The 17,734-nt window shown below is 43.0% G+C and overlaps 1 protein-coding gene across 1 annotated transcript in view; it reads left to right on the top strand.

Annotated features, from left to right (window-relative positions):
* Nucleotides 1-17,734, top strand: part of LOC137384922 (troponin T, fast skeletal muscle-like) — an 87,994-nt gene that overhangs the window by 60,649 nt on the left and 9,611 nt on the right. The window contains exons 11-14 of the mRNA XM_068059631.1: nt 7,685-7,798; nt 8,027-8,139; nt 8,555-8,645; nt 16,865-16,908. Of these exons, the coding sequence (XP_067915732.1) occupies nt 7,685-7,798; nt 8,027-8,139; nt 8,555-8,645; nt 16,865-16,908 (362 nt within the window). The remainder of the gene's footprint in view (nt 1-7,684; nt 7,799-8,026; nt 8,140-8,554; nt 8,646-16,864; nt 16,909-17,734) is intronic.

Below are 17,734 nucleotides of genomic sequence, written 5' to 3'. Positions count from 1 at the left end.
ACAGATAAAAATCGTATATTAAAATGAAAACAATTCGAAACAAAACAGTACACACCAGCCCGACCCGTCCTGATCCGAGCCCGAATGCTGGATGAAGAATACAGACCCGACTCGAACCTGACACATATAGTCGGCTTTGGGTCAGGTAGCCAGGCTTTACCCTCATGTGCCTTTGGATCCCCGGCCGTTGAAAGCTACCCGCATTGAGGCAAGGCCTCAGTGCCGCGATGGGAAGGCAGCCATGTATTGGATTGGGGAAGAGGGGGGAGTGGAGGGCATTGTCGCACTACAGTGCTGTACGTTCCGCATGAGTGGGCTGGGTTGGCACGGGTGGCCTTACTGATGAGTGCAAGGGTTGAGTGGCCTCCTAATTGGGTGAGAGGGTTGGCTGTCAGCAAGGGTGAGCACTGAGGACCATCACGCCTAGGCTGAGAGGAGTAGCAAAGGCAACTTTTGTCTCTGCAAGGACAGCGCTCTGGAGGCCTACTGATTGCCTGGCATGGAGCTCATACACCCTGTCTTTGTTGATCCCTGTGGAATGATGCAGTGCCACCGACAGAGGAAGGGCCAGTAGGCAAGAGACCATCTCATACTTACCCACTTTTAGCTACCATGCTTGCTTCTCAAAGTGAAAATAATAATAAGCAACCTAAAAGCATTCAGTCTGTTGCCTCCTTTCTATTAGGGTTCCATGCCTAGTGTCTGTGTCACATACACACTCTGGCACATCAGAGGTGCTTACCAAAGGAGGGCTGAATCTAGATTGGCGGCCCACTATGAGAGAAGGGTGAAGTCAACATCTCACAATTAAGGCATGAAGGAATAAGCATTTTCCACAATGAATATTAACTTCAAAAGCGAATAAACCTTTTCGCAGAAAGCAAATGGTAAATTAGAAGCACCTGTGAAAATCCAAGTGTGCTAAGGTTTTGTTTTTACATGTTTTCAAGTGCTTCTACGTGGTGTGATCCCTGCACTAGTAGCTGGGCTGGATCAGGCTGCTGATCAGGCTGCCCCTTGGCCTGAGATAGCATTGGCAAAGGATAGGTGCAGGACTCCTCAGACTTCACAGCTACTGGAGCTGGACTCACTGTCAGGGATGCTGAGGAACCACTGTCCACACTCAGAGTGCCCTGAGGGGAGCCCCCAGGTGTGGAGGTCAGCCTCTCCTCCTCCCTTTCAAGGCTCACTTGAACCTCCCTGCTGATCAGAGAAGGATGAGGATCTGGAAAAGACTCGAGGCGTCTTAATCATCTCTCGCCATGCCGCTGCTGCGTAGAGCTCATGGCCAAAGTGATGGTGTGCAGGTCTGCGTGCATCTGTAGGGTCTGGCTCTCCATGAGGGTAACCAACCTCTCGATGGAGGAAGTCACGCACTTACACGCCTGAGACATGGCAGCAGTCATGGCATGGATGGACTCCTCCATCGTCCGCTCATGGCTGCGCATTGCTTCTGGCATCTCTGCCAGATGTTGTCTTACATCTCTCTGCAACTCCAGCATGTCCGGTGCTGTCAACACCAGAGGCTTGTCATCATCCTGGGGCTCAGCATAGGCCTGACCACCCACAGACTTCTGACTGTCAGAGGCCTCAGCTGTCTCACCCTCAGCCAGCTGCTTGGGCACGTGTGCGATGCACTCACTAGCTTGTGACCCTGAGTCTAAAGCTGAGCAAAACATATCGAAGTGTAAGTATCTACACTGGTGGAAGGTGCAGGAGAGTCATGGGACGGTACATCCTCTGACTGCTTAACCTCAGAGGTTGAATGCTGTCCCCATTTAGATTGAGTCTCCTGCGGTTGCCATCCTACATGAGAGAACACAAACGTGTGGATTAGGCATTGCAGATCTCGTCCTGGAGATCCTCATAACGCATAGATATTATATAAGTGTGCTGGATGTCAACGGAAGACAATCCTTACTCTCTTGCATAGAGACTTCAGTCTTGCCATCCGCTATTGAGCATCTGCCCTGGGTCCTCGCTAACTCCAGTGCTTCACTCTTAGCTGCTGAGAGAGGCTCTATGTCTGAAACTCCTCCACCAGTCCGCAAGGTCTCCCTGTTATTGTGGGCTCACTTATCCTGCAAATGGAAAGAGGGAGATGGTCATACTTCACAGATCAGGTATACTAGTGGCGGCAGGGCTTTCCTATGTGGCTCATTGAACGTCAGCTGTCTGGGGAGGTAATGGGGGAGAGTTGTGCAAGAAGGTGGCTTGTGATCGAGATGCAGCCAAGAGGAGGCCTGTGCTGTCTCTTTGAAAGAATTTGGACCCACTTTCTCCTCATACCCTTGCATTTATTCCTCACCAGAAGAGTGGAAAGGTATCCTAGCATAAATAATGCCTTTGGAGAGAAAAGGGTTGTTTTTAGGGGATGCTGGGGGGGGGGGATGAGTTTGGGGGGAGAACTGTTCCACATATGTAAGTGATGCAAAGTATGTACCTTTTAAAATACCCATGATAACAAATAAATCTAACCTGAATGAATTACCATGCTACACAATTATGTGCATTGCAAAATATTGAAGGACTGATGCAAGTTCAGCAATAATGAAACCACGTATCCAAGTAAAACCTAATTGATTAGTGTTTGGATACTTGGAGCTAAAGAGCGATTGGTTGAAACTTTTAAATTTAAGCCCATGATACTAACTAATTTTTTTCAAATTTCTGAACTTGTTCCACCGCATCTGCCAGCAGTCTCCAGGCTGGAGGCACTTGTGGGGAAATGAATAGCAATTTAGCATCTGTACGGTAACAGCTATATTTTAATCATTTTGAGTTAGCAGTACATAGGATTGAAATTATTTTTAAAAGATCCAATTAATATTTTATACTTTTTAAATAAATTTCTGCAATAAATTTTCTCTTTGCTTGTGTGAATATTGTCCTTATATATGGTACACGTTGGAAGGCAAGTTCCTGCTTTAAGTTTTGACAGAATTGTGATACCAATACAACACACTGGAAATAGATATAAATGGATTGCTGAATGTAATGAAATGACAAATGAATAAAATAGGTGAAAGAAGTGGCTCACCAAAATTGCAAGGCAGACTTTTACAACTAACACACTAAGGAACAGTAAATTTTTTTTTATTATTCATTCATGGGATGTGGGCATCGCTGGTCAGGCCAGCATTTATTGCCCATCCCTAATTGCCCTTGAGAAGGTGGTGGTGAGCTGCCCTCTTGAACCGCTGCAGTCCATGTGGGGTAGGTACACCCACAGTGCTGTTAGGAAGGGAGTTCCAGGATTTTGACCCAGTGTCAGTGAAGGAACGGCGATATAGTTCCAAGTCAGGATGATGTGTGACTTGGAGGGGAACTTGCAGATGGTGATGTTCCCATGTATTTGTTGCCCTTGTCCTTCTAGTTGGTAGAGGTCGTGGGTTTGAAAGGTGCTGTCTAAGGAACCTTGGTGCATTGCTGCAGTGCATCTTGTAGATGGTACACACTGCTGCCACTGCGTCGCTGGTGGAAGGAATGAATGTTTGTAGATGGGGTGCTAATCAAGCGGGCTGCTTTGTCCTGGATGGTGTTGAGCTTCTTGAGTGTTGTTGGAGCTGCACCCATCTAGGCAAGTGGAGGGTGTTCCATCACACTCCTGACTTGTGCCTTGTTGATGGTGGACAGGCTTTGGGGAGTCAGGAGGTGAGTTACTCGCCTCAGGATTCCTAGCCTCTGTCCTGCTCTTGTAGCCACGGTATTTATGTGGCTACTCCAGTTCAGTTTCTGGTCAATGGTAGCTCCTAGGATGTTGATAGTGGGGGATTCAGCGATGGTAATGCCATTGAATGTCAAGGAGAGATGGTTAGATTCTCTCTTGTTGGAGATGGTCATTGCCTGGCACTTGCGTGGCATGAATGTTACTTGCCACTTATCAGCCCAAGCCTGGATATTGTCCAAGTCTTGCTGCATTTCTGCACGGACTGCTTCAGTACTTTAGGAGTCACGAATGGTGCTGAACATTGTGCAATCATCAGCGAACATTCCCACTTCTGACCTTATGATTGAAGGAAGGTCATTGATGAAGCAGCTGAAGATGGTTGGACCTAGGACACTACCCTGAGTAACTCCTGCAGTGATGTCCTGGAGCTCAGATGATTGACTTTCAACAACCACAACCATCTTCCTTTGCGCTAGGTATGACTCCAGCCAGCAGAGGGTTTTCCCCCTGATTCCCATTGACCTCAGTTTTGCTGGGGCTCCTTGATGCCATACTTGGTCAAATGCTGCCTTGATGTCAAGAGCAGTCGCTCTCACCTCACCTCTTGAGTTCAGCTCTTTTGTCCATATTTGAACCAAGGCTGTAATGAGGTCAGGAGCTGAGTGGCACTGGCGGAACTCAAACTGAGCGTCACTGAGCAGGTTATTGCTAAGCAAGTGCCGCTTGATGGCACTGTTGATGACACCTTCCATCACTTTACTGATGATTGAGAGTCGGCTGATGGGGTGGTAATTGGCCGGGTTGGACTTGTCCTGCTTTTTGTGTACAGGACGTACCTGGGCAATTTTCCACATTGCAGGGTAGATGCCAGTGTTGTAGCTGTACTGGAACAGCTTGGCTCGGGGCGCAGCAAGTTCTGGAGCACAGGTCTTCAGTATTATTGCCGGAATATTGTCAGGGCCCATAGCTTTTTTAGTATCCAGTGCCTTCAGTCGTTTCTTGATATCACGCTGAGCGAATCGAATTGGCTGAAGTCTGGCATCTGTGATGTAGGGGACTTCAGGAGGAGGCCGAGATGGATCATCAATTCGGCACTTCTGGCTGAAGATTGTTGCAAATGCTTCAGCCTTATCTTTCGCACTGATGTGCTGGGCTCCCCCATCATTGAGGATGGGGATATTTGTGGAGCCACCTCCTCCAGTTAGTTGTTTAATTGTCCACCACCATTCTCGGCTGGATGTGGCAGGACTGCAGAGCTTAGATCTGATCCGTTGGTTATGGGATCGCTTAGCTCTGTCTATCGCATGCTGCTTACGCTGTTTGGCATGCAGATAGTCCTGTGTTGTAGCTTCACCACGTTGACGCCTCATTTTGAGGTATGCCTGCTGCTGCTGCTGGCATGCCTTCCTGCACTCTTCATTGAACCAGGGTTGATCCCCTGGCTTGACGGTAATGGTAGAATGGGGGATATGCCGGGCCATGAGGTTACAGATTGTGGTTGAGTACAATTCTGCTGCTGCTGATGGCCCACAGCGCCTCATGGATGCCCAGTTTTGCATTGCTAGATCTGTTCGAAATCTATCCCATTTAGCACGGTGGTAGTGCCACACAACACGATGGAGGGTATCCTCAATGTGAAGGCGGGACTTCGTCTCCACAAGGACTGTGTGGTGGTCACTCCTACCAGTACTGTCATGGACAGATGCATCTGCGGCAGGCAGATTGGTGAGGACGAGGTCAAATATGTTTTCCTCTCTTGTTGGTTCCCTCACCACCTGCCGCATACCTAGTCTAGCAGATATGTCCTTTAGGGCTCGGTCAGTAGTGGTGCTACTGAGCCACACTTGGTGATGGACATTGAAATCCCCCACCCAGACTACATTTTGTGCCCTCGCCACCCTCAGTGCTTCCTCCAAGTGCTGTTCAACATGGAGGAGTAATGACTGATCAGCTGAGGGAGGGTAGTAGGTGGTCAGCAGGAGGTTTCCTTGTCCATGTTTGATCTGATGCCATGAGACTTCATGGGGTCCAGAGTCGATGTTGAGGACTCCCAGGGCTTTTGCATTGTAGCCCAAATAATTTTAATGTATTGCATGGAAATAATATCATGCTCCAATGAAACACAAACAGTGTTCTAATGATTTCAAAATACATGCCTGGAAAATGAATGTATCTTGAGAAAAGAAACAATAAAAAGTGGCAACTTTAATTACCCAAATATCAATTGGAATAATATTAGAGTAGAGGGTAAGGAGGGGGAGGAATTTCTGAAATGTGTTCAGTAGAGCTTTCTTGATCAGTATCATCTTGGCCCAACTAGAAAGGAGGCTTTGCTGGATCTGGTGCTGGGAAAGGAGGTGGGCCAAGGAAGTTATGTTGAACTTGTAGACGACACTAGTTCAGCCTCAGCTGGAGTATTGCGTCCAGTTATGGGCACCGCACTTTTAGGAAGGACATGAGGGCATTGGAGAGAGTACAGAAAAGATTCACGAGAATCGTTCCAGGGATGAGGAACTTCAGTTATGAAGATAGATTGTAGAAGTTAGGGCTGTTTTCCTTGGAGAAGAGAAGGCTGAGAGGTGATTTGATAGAAGTATTCAAAATCACGAGCGGTCCGAACAGAGTAGGTAGAGAGTAACTGTTCCCATTCATAAAAGGATCGAGAACGAGAGGGAACAGATTTACAGTATTTGGTAAGAGAAGCAAAAGTGACATGAGGAAAATCTTTTTCACACAGAGAGTGGTTAAAGTCTGGAATGCACTGCCTGAGAACGTGGTGGAGGCAGGTTCAATTGAAGCATTCAAAAGGGAATTAGACTGTTATATGAAAAGGAAGAATGTACGGGGAGAATGCGGGGGAATGGAACTGAGTAAATTGCTCTTTCAGAGAACCGGTGCGGACATGATGGGCCGAATATGGCCTCCTTCTGCACTTCAACAATTCTGTGAAGTGGGCCAAGTGTCTGGAGGGGAGAGCACTTGGGTGAGAGTGGTCATCATATCATAAGGTTTAGACTACTAATGCAAAAAACGATATAAGGTAGAACGTCTTGATTGGAAAAGGGCTAATTTCAATGCAATGAGAAGGGATCTAGTTGGGGTAAAATGGAACCAAAGACTGACAGGAAAAACTGTAACAGAATAATGGGTGATCTTTCAGGAAGAGACACTTCAGATACAGGCTAGGTACATTCCAACAAGGGCACAAGGTAGGGGAGCCAAAAACGGGGCTCCTTGGATGACGAGGGAGATGGAGATTATGATGAAACAAAAAAAGAATGGATGATGCATGTCAGGTGAATTCTTCAAGTTAGAACCAGGCCAAATACAATAAGTTGAAAGGGGGAGGTGAAGAGAAAAATAAGACTGGCAAAGAGAGAAAATGAGAGTAGAATGGCAGTCAACATCAAAGGGAACCCAAAAATCTTCCACCGGCATGTAAATAGTAAGTGGGTAGTAAGAGGCACAGGGAAAGGCTAGAATATTTAATCACTACTTTGTATTGGTGTTTACTAAGGAAGAGGAATCTGACAAAGTATCAGTAGAAACGGAGTGAATCAGAAGTCTATTTCAAAGGAGCTCACAGGGTGGGCATGGTGCATGAGCAGCAGCAGTAGAGGACTGGTAATGTTATATCAGACTAAATTTTGCCTTGAGAAAGGTGATAAGACTGATTGAAATTTGAAGTATATTAACAGTGACGACCAACATGATGATCCAATAGGAAAAGCAATTACAGAAGTTAATTATGGAATCAATTTTCATCTTTACTAATCCAAGTCTAAGGGAGCTACAGTAGCCTGGTGGTTATGGTAGTAGATTACCAATCCATCAATCATAAGTTCAGATATCATTACAGTCGTTCCAGACAAGAAGTCTACGCGCTGTTAGCACGGATCAGGAATTGTGCTGTGCACTCCCAGCTGGAATGCACTTCAGCTGTGCAAAGCTCTGTATTAAGAACACAAAAGACGAAAAATTAACCCCAATATTTTTTAAATGAATGCTTTGTAGGAGGAAAAGGCAAGAAAAGAAGAGGAAGACCTTAGGAAAAAAGTAGAAGAGGATTTCAAGAAGAAGAAGGTTTTGTCTAACATGACACTCCACTATGGAGGCTACCTACAGAAGGTACTATATCTTGTGCCTTAACAGTCAAAAGTGCATATTGTAACATTTACTTGTACGAAGCATGTAAATTCCTGTTTATTTCGCAGGGTTGGGGATTGGTAGGCTTGGATGTAGAAATGTTAAAGAGAATCAATGGTTTCTATATTTTGGCAAATATTTAAAAATGTATATATGCTGTCAGTGGAATGGGTTTGGCAAATTACTCACAGTCAAATTATTGTTTGATAGACTGACAGCCGTAGAGTTGGCAAGAAGCAAACTGAGAGAGAAAAGAAAAAGAAGATTCTGGCAGACAGACGCAAACCTCTTAATGTTGAGAACCTTAGCGAAGACAAACTCAAGTAAGAGCCTGCAAGTAAAACCTACACCAGCTGTAAAAATAGTTGCCATGGTGATTCCTGTAGCTTAGTGCAAGTGCAATCAGGGCCAGCTAACCTTTTATCAGTTTGTTAACTGTAACATATGCTAGCTGATCTAGTTAATTCATTCATGTTCCCTCTGTGTTTCGACTGCCAGCTATATTTTCCATTTTGGGCAGCTATCTTGGAGATCAAAGATCAAAAATAACATTTATATTGTTCCGTTCTTCCAAACTAAAAGCTATTGCCACACTGCCCTTTTAAGGGCAGTTCTGGGCAAAGAGGTGAAGAATTTCTATCTCCACAATTTGTTGAATTAGGGCATTGATACATGTATACCTATATGTCTATAGGAAAATATATAACTGACATAGCCTATCATATTTGTCACATTTAGGGAGAAGGCGAAGGAACTAGCAGATTGGCTGTTGCAACTTGAGGGAGAAAAGTTCGATCTATTTGATAAACTGAAGAGGCAGAAATACGAAGTACGTAGAGTTTCTACATTGTTTTGTTCCCACATCTATTCTTTGTTAGAATCACAGAATCTTACAGCAGGAGATGATTCATCCCATTTTGTCAATGCTGGCCCTTAAAATAAAGCTATTGTCATCCTCATTTGAAAATTTCCACTTAGCACATCTGTATTGCCAAAAGCTTTGAGTCATTGAGGGTCCAGAGGTCCAGTTTCTGTTTAAGCTGCAATAAATGCTGTTCTGCTACACCTACATTTGGATTATCCATCCCATCTATCTTCCTAATATTCCTACTGCTACCCACAAATATAAATAGCCTTGTTAACCATTAATCATTGCAACTTGAATCAGTGCACGTTTGCTGATCTTATATTTGTTCATTTTCAGGTGATGTATTTCCTAATAAGCCATAAGGACTTAAATGCAGAAGCGGTTTTTAGATATAGTTGCCCAGAAGTTCCACAAGAGGTTTTCTAGGGATGGATCTGGCGTTGTGTAGGGAATGCTGGAAATTCTGCATGCTTCATAGATATACCCTTGAACCCATTCAGAATTCCGGGATCAGGCATTTGCATACTGTTGAGAGGCAGAACTGGGATGCCCACCAAAGGAAGTTTGCTCCAATCTTGTTAGTTTGTGAATTTGACAATTTTCCTACTGTAATTAATTAATTGTAAGAAAAGTAGCATTTTAAAATTTAATTCCCCCACCCAGAGGCCGTTGGCAACACTCTATTCCAGTGACACACCTTTGACCCATATTGGCCAGGTACAATTGTCTGCATTTGTGTATCTCCTTCATTTGCGTTACATCATAATATGCCTGCTTTCAAAGCTAAGAAAAATTTCGGCAGTTTAAAATAAAAGGGTTGAAGGTAGATGTCTTTCGGTGATGCCAGATTATGGTGTTTTTAAGCAGATATTCCAGGTTGGAATTCAGTTCCATTGACTTCTAATGTGTAAAAAGATTCTTCTGCCTACGCTGTATTTTATTCACTTCACAGTTTTCTAGTCACTTGTTCAAGTCTAGTAGAATAACTGAATGAAATTTAGACTCATCATTAGAGTGGCTGGATGATTTATCATATGAACATACGAAAAGAACAAGAAAGTAAAAGCTGTTCTACACTGGCATAGTTCACTTACATGCTCCATTAACCAACCAATCCCTGCCCGTTGTACAATCTCTCCAATATAATTTCTGTTGCTGCTCAGTATGTAAAGGGAATTGCACCTTGGAGAAGGAAACATTGATATAGTGACTCTTGCTGCTAATTCTCCAGTGGCAAATTTTCTGTTGATTACTTTATATGTTTACTCATTAGATAATGTAATGTAATAGCAAAGCTTGTTTATTCATTATAAAAGCAAAATACTGCGGATGCTGGAAATCTGAAACAAGAACAAGAAATGCTGGAATCACTCAGCAGGTCTGGCAGCATCTGTGGAAAGAGAAGCAGAGTTAATGTTTCGGGTCACTGACCCGAAACGTTAACTCTGCTTCTCTTTCCACAGATGCTGCCAGACCTGCTGAGTGATTCCAGCATTTCTTGTTCTTGTTTATTCATTATTTAGGCATTCAAAATTTAAGAATTATCGAATAATTAGAATCGTACAGCACCGAAGGAGACCATTCGGCCCATCGTGCCTGTGCCAATTCTTTGAAAGGGCTATCCAGTCTTTTGCTGTTTCCTCATTGTCCTTTTCAAGTCTGTGCATGTGTATGTGTATATCACACTTCCCTTTTCAAAGTTACTACAGAATCTGCTTCCTCTACAGTTTTAGGCAATGCATTTCAGATCATCATAACTTGCTGCATAAATGTCTCCCCTCTGGTTCTTTTGCCAATTTATTAAATCCATTTCTTCTGGTTGTGAACCCAGCTGCCAGTTTCTTATTCAGTCTGTCAAAACCCAGCATAATTTTGAACACCTCGATTAAATCTCCCCTTCACTTTCTCTGCTCAATGTTTCAGCTTCTCTAGCCTCTCCACATAACTGAAGTCCACATCCCTGGTATAATTGCTATGATTCTCGTAAATCACCTCTTCACCCTTTCCAAGGCCTTGACATCATTCTTTAAGTGTGGTGCCCAGAATTGAACACAATACTCCAGCTGAGGCCTAACCAGTAATTTTAGAAAAGTTTACCAAACGTTCCTTACTCTTATGCCTCTATTTATAAAGCCAATGATCCTGTATACTATGTAACAACCTTCAAACCTGACACCTTCAAACATTTGTATAAGAACTATGATTTAGAATTAGTCAGTAAAAAGAGCAAGTTTGTATTAAGTTGTGACACAAATTATAGAACCCTACTTGAAATTAAAAGATCCTAGTTAACACCTGTTGGTGCAGATGTTTATTTTATATACTTACCAGACATTGGTCACAGTTAAAGCTATTATCAGCTCAAAACTAATCATTACAATGTTACGACCGAGGCGGGAAGAGTGTACTGTTAATTCAGTCCCACTTCTCCATAGGTCACAACATATATTTAACTTTTCCCACTTACCGAAACCATCAATCAGATACATTATTTTTCCCCCAGAATAAAGCACACCAGCCAGGTTTCTTTAATAAACAATTAAATTATTTGTTGATTATAAACCAAGTCTTAACCAATAATGAAGTAAACATACACACGAATTGAAATATTAAAGTCCCTTATTGTTATCTTCGCCCTCACGCACGCACACATACAGACATACAAAACCGGTTAACCGGGGGGAAAAAAGGGATTTTTGTTTACAGCTGTTACAAAGAAGTAGAAAGAATAAAAAAAACACTTAGGCTTAAAAGAAGGTATGAAAGGAGGTTCTTTGTTTTGGCAAGGTGTCCCAAATAGGTGGCTGCCACTAGGAATCTTCACATAGGTTTTACATCAGGAAGCAACAAAGGGTTCAATTTTCAAACATTCGATGCAAAGTTCTTTCAAAGAGGCAAGGGTTCTGCAAACAGTCAGGATTTCTTCAAATACAGGAGGTAACAATAAACACACTTGACACAGGATTTGCTTTTCAAGAGAAAGGTGGGCTGGCTGGATCGTCTGTTCTCCTGGCAGGTCAATAACAAACTCTAACCTTCTGCTTTTTGTCAAACCAATGGGTTTTTTTAACAGTTCAAAATGAAACCAAAAATGTTCAGCACCAATCCTGTGACAGCTATAAATCGTGGTCTGTCATTTCCTTATAAACATCTGACCCTTCAGGTCATAACACAACCCCCTGCTGGGTTCTTTGCAAACAAATGTTTTCCAGTAAGTTTTGTTTACTGGTCAGTCTTCTGTTGACCTTCCTTTTAAGAAAAACACCCAAAGTTCAGCTTCTTCAAAATTCCTGTATCCATGGAATACTTTTCAGTTTTTAAAATATAGATTCTGAAGTATTAACAAAAAATGAAAACCCTCTTAACAACATCAGCTACACAGAAATGCGCAAGAATCATTTTTCTTATTCTGTTAACTGGTTTGAACAGGTTACAGTGAAATCTAACTTTATTGTCATAGATTCAGTGCATCTTGCCCCATAATGAGCGTGGTTTTTTTTCCAGTAAACACAGAGCAGTGTGAACACACTGTGGAGAGGCCCATGGCTGGCTTACTCATTGAAGAAAACCAGGTGGAGGAAATAGATATAAAATGAGAGAAAAGAGACAGTGACTGTATTTGACTGTAAAACTTATTTATTGATCATAAGCAGAACTGGCTGATAGTAATAATGGCCTGGCCAATATTTATCCCTCAACCAATATCAGTAAAAGAGATTATCTGGTCATTATCTCAACCCTCTGTGGGATCTTGCTGTGCACAAATTGGCTGCCGCCTTCCCTATATGACAACAGTGACTAGGGCGCTTCAAAAATACTTATCAGTTGTAAAGCACTTTGGAACTTCCTGAGGTTGTGAAAGGTGTCACATCTCAGGTTCAAAGAATCACACCTGAAGTCACAGATTTAACTTGAACAAAGATTTAACAAGTGTTTAATAACACTTCTGTTCACTGTAGCTACATATACCATCTGACTTTACAATAACTCCCAGGTCAGGGTTTACCCCAAAATACAAAGTTACTTCCAGTTTCTCTTCCAAGTACCATATAGTCTCTAATGCTCAAGCCCAGACATACAATCATGACTTTCCTCCCTTATCAGACTAAAACGTCCATGATTTTCCTGCTTGGCATATGTAGCTTAAATTCCACCTGTTACCAAACATACTGTAATAAATTTTGTAACCAAACTTAACAAATCATTATTTTCCTAACTAACAGAGTAAATTAATTTGTTCAATTACATTTGCTTTCAAGGGCAGCATTCAGTGTACGCCCTTTTGTTTTGAACATAATCACAACACACAATCTTCATATCGCTTTGGTGGTCTCCTCTCATGTCATGGTCTTCCTGTTGTCTCAGGGACTCTGGAATGGGTGTTTCTCCCTCTGGATAGCAAGCTGTCTGCCTGCTAACAGCATCACTGGCTTGGACATCTGGATTACTGGATGTCAGCTTCACCTCAGCTCCTACATCTGGTTCGTCTGCTGCTGTGTCTTTGTCACCATGATACGTTTTGACTCGTGAAGAGTTTCTGTCATGCCATACTCGTTCTGGTGACTGCACAGTCACACTGTTTCCCTTCTTGGCAATAACCATGTACAGCTTGGGATAATATGGTGTATCCATCTTACTCGAACTCTCTCCTCTCAGTAATACTTCATCACCTGGCATCATATCAGACTGTCTCGCTCTCCTTCTGTGATCTGCATAAAACTTTGCAGCACCTTTTTTCTCAGCATCATGATCTCAAACCTCCTGATCTACTCTCATGTCCCTCAGCTCTGGTACCTTGGTGCGTATTTTGCGTCCCAAAAACAACTCAGCTGGGCTCTTTCCCAGCGTTGTGTGTGTAGTTGCTCTATGCATGGCCATGTATGACAGCAACATCTCCTTCCAGTCTTTACTTTCAGCTGGAGTAATCCTCATCTGTTTCTCTAAGGATTGGTTTTGTCTTTCCACTTCCCCATTTGCTTGTGGCCATTTTTGGGGTTACTTTGTGACTTGCATGTAATCTGCAAAGGTTTGTGAAATGAATTGTGGCCCATTGTCTGAATATAAAAGTGATTGGTAGATCATGCCTTGCAACTATTTTAGTCAATGCAAACACCATTTTCTCTGCCATTGTAGACTTCATTACCACATGTTCATAATAACAGCTGTAATAGTCAATCACCACTAGTATGGACTCTCCTTATGGAAATGGGCCTAAGAAGTCAACTGCTACATCTTCCCGTGGTACATCCCAGCTGGTAACAGTGTACTGTGTACTCGTTCTGGTGGATTGGGTCTACTGACAAGTTGACATCCATGACATGTTTTGACAAACTGCTTCACATCTTTCTCCATCCCTGGGCGCCATACTTTGGTTTGTAAGTTTTGCTTAGTACCAACCACTCCCAAGTGACCCTCATGAAATAGCATCACCAGTCTAGGCCTAAGCTTTTGTGGCACGACTAGTCGGTTACCCCTGAGAACACACTTCCCAATTGTGCACAGTTCATCTCGTATAATAATACATGCTCAGAATGGGCAATTCTCCCACTTTCCAGCTTGGATTCTCTGTCTGATGTCATTCAATTCAGGATCTTTGTCTGTTTCTCGTTCAATCTCTCTGGTTGTCATTGCTCTGGGTGTAGCATGAACTGCCACAAACCATCTGAATGATTCAGCTTCCTTCTCTAGTGAAGATCTGTGTGTTTGTCCTTCAACTGGCTCTATGATGTCTTGGTCAACCAGTTCCTTGATCTTTGCCTCAACTTTCCCTCTCAGACCAAAAGGTGTTCTGCGTACAGGCTGAGCTATAGGTTCACATTCTGAGCAATTATTAATCTGACTTGGCGGTTGTGCAACTTCCCAATTCCTTGAAACCCTGGTCCAAACTCCTCTTGAAGCTCTGCATAGGATTTCACAGAATTCACTTTCAATCCAATGTGTAGTATCGCCAAGGCTTGGCCAGTTTCTCTACTTCAAAGAGGCTCACCCTCCTCAATCACTACGAATTCTGCCTCCACACTGTGATCCCCAGCTCTCTCTCTTGCAGTCAAGCATCCAACAGTTTGAAATGGGGTTTCAGATGTGTAAGGATAAGGCTTTTTGACACACTTTTGAGATGTGCACATGATTCTATTTGAATTTAGTTCCTTCCACAGTACTCTGACTGACATTACTGTCACTGCCAATATCTACAATAATGCTCACTTCAACACCCCCAACAATCACTGGAACTGCCTCATGGTTGCTTCTATTGACAGAAACATGTATCTTTTTTTTTTTTAGAGATACAGCACTGAAACAGGCCCTTCGGCCCACCGAGTCTGTGCCGACCATCAACCACCCATTTATACTAATCCTACACTAATCCCATATTCCTACCACATCCCCACCTGTCCCTATATTTCCCTACCACCTACCTATACTAGGGGCAATTTATAATGGCCAATTAACCTATCAACCTGCAAGTCTTTTGGCTTGTGGGAGGAAACCGGAGTACCCGGAGGAAACCCACGCAGACACAGGGAGAACTTGCAAACTCCACACAGGCAGTACCCAGAATTGAACCCAGGTTGCTGGAGCTGTGAGACTGCGGTGCTAACCACTGCGCCACTGTGCCGTCCCAATTCTATTGCTATTCATGTCCTCACTCACTGCATCTTCTTCAACTCATCTCACAGTTGTATTATTTCCATCTCTTTCCTTTACATAGTTTGCCAGGCTTCCCACTCTGTTCAGCTTTATTTCTGCACTTCTTGGCAAAATGGTCTTTCCCCCCACATTTTCTGCATATCCTTGGCAGGGCAGCAATCATCTCTTCCATATGCCCCAAGTTGCCACATGGGAAACACTCTCTTTCAGACTTTTGCTGTTTACATTTACGCGTACCTGGATTCTATTGTGTCACTCGATTAACCTCCAATTTTGTTGTGCCGATGGCGGAAACGAGACCAAGTTTCATGCTGTGAACTTGTCCATCCACTGCTTCCAATGCAGCCGCTATTTTCAAAGTGTCATCCAACGTTAAGTCACCTCTTTCCAGCAGCCTACACCTCAGCTTATCCAACTCGCAATGTTGGACTACCTGATCTATTATCTGGTTATTCAGATTCGTCATAACATAACCGCATCCATCTGACCTCTTCCTCATACGAATCACAAAATGGGCTACTGTTTCCCCCTCGTTCTGTCTCATTTGATGGAAAACATGCCTTTGGATTGTGGCATTTGGCATCACCACATAATGGCCTTCAAAGCTTTCACTGCATGTTGATCCATTTTTTCCTCCTGTGTCAAGCAATGTCTTGAAAGTTTCCCTCACCGACGCACCCACATTGAACAGCAGTAAATCCCGTCACTATGCTTTCTGCACCTCCATCACCCCGTCCAAAAACAAATCGCGACTGTCAGCATACGCTTCGAACTCCTCCAGCCACACTTTCCATTTCACGCTGACGGAACTGGCATCACCTGTCGGATCAAACAGCTCAATTCCCTGGACTGCAGACATATCAGCTCCCGTAAATGCCATGACACAATCCTAAATATCTCTGAATTTGCCTCTATTGTTTCTCTTTCTATCCCATCCTCATCGGCAATGTCACATCTCAGACTCAAAGAATCACACTTGAAGTCACAGATTTAACTTTAACAAAGATTTTACAAGTGTTCAATAAAGACTTCTGTTCACTGTTTCTATATATATACCATCTGACAACAACTTCCAGGTCAGGTGCTTTCCCCAAAGCACAAAGTTACTTTCAGTTTCTCTTCCAAGTACTGTATAATCTCTAATACTCAAGCCCACACTTACAATCATGACAAAAGGTGCAATATAAATGCAAGTTCTTCGAATATTGACTGGGTTACCGAGTATTTCATTTGGTCACCATATTGGTATTTTCGCATTTTGTGGTAATAAGCTGTGCATATGTTTAACTTAATGGTCTAACAGTTGAAAAAATTATGAAGTTAAGACTCTGTACACCTTTCATCTTAGAGTAATTGCATTAGGCTTCAGGTAAGATTTAGTAGTTAAGTTAGAAGCAAAGCACCACTGCACTAAAGCATAAAGCTTGTCGTTTTCTGATGCAATCTAGCTGTTTACTTCAGTCTGAGATCCCGAGCTCACTAGGGAGTTAAAGACTGCAATATAATCTCACTTAGCATATTGTTGCTTCTAGATCAACCTGCTGCAGATTCGAGTCCATGAGCAGATGGGAAAATTGTAAGTAAAAACGCTTAACAGAAAGTTCCTTTTGTCTTGGGAATGTCAGTCCAGTGTCTTTCTGTTTTGAATAGATCACTTCCTCACTGAGTGGTTCGTATTATTAACAAAAAGAGCCAATAAAAACTAGCACACTGAAAATGGTACAATCCCTCCGGAGAAGGACATGGAATTAATTATTTGTACGTGCCTTTACTAAACCAGACTTCGATATGTGTTGTTTACAGATTAATGTACTTTGAAAGTGTGTTTCAAATCACCTAAGTATTTAACCTGTGAGAGTTCATAGCTTTTAAAGGGTCTATTCATAGTGGTGCAGATCTATCATTATTTACCTTTGGATACAGAAGTTGAAGCAAAAAGGCATTTCCAATGGACATGCAGTGCTGATAAAGTACTACATGAGCTTTACACCAGCCACTTTAAAGTCACGCCGATCTGTCAGAACTCTGGTCACGGAAATTGCATGTGATGGTGTCAGAAAGAAAGTTGCAGTCAAACTTTACAATCAAAAATGAACTCTATTAATAGCATAGATTAGCATTTTCAAAACTGTAATCAATTGTTTGAGGCAAATGAGTTTCTAGATTTTAACACTTGAATTTTGATTATCACCTGCCCTCTCCCATCCCCATCCATACTAATATCCCTCAGCTTTAGTTTGCTTTGAGAACTTCTGAAAAGATTATGGCTGGGATTTTGTCAGTGCAGTGGAGGCAGGCAGGAAAATGCCGGTGGATGGCGTCAGGAGGGAAGCCCAACATGTTTGCGGCTGCTAGGGAATATTCCCAGAGCAGCTGGCTGGCGGGAGGAGGCAGAGCTTGAA

The sequence above is a fragment of the Heterodontus francisci genome, chromosome 27 (genome assembly GCF_036365525.1).
Source record: "Heterodontus francisci isolate sHetFra1 chromosome 27, sHetFra1.hap1, whole genome shotgun sequence".
Classification (NCBI taxonomy): domain Eukaryota; kingdom Metazoa; phylum Chordata; class Chondrichthyes; order Heterodontiformes; family Heterodontidae; genus Heterodontus; species Heterodontus francisci.
Note: the sequence above shows the minus strand (reverse complement) of the source record. Positions and strands in the feature narration are given on the sequence as shown.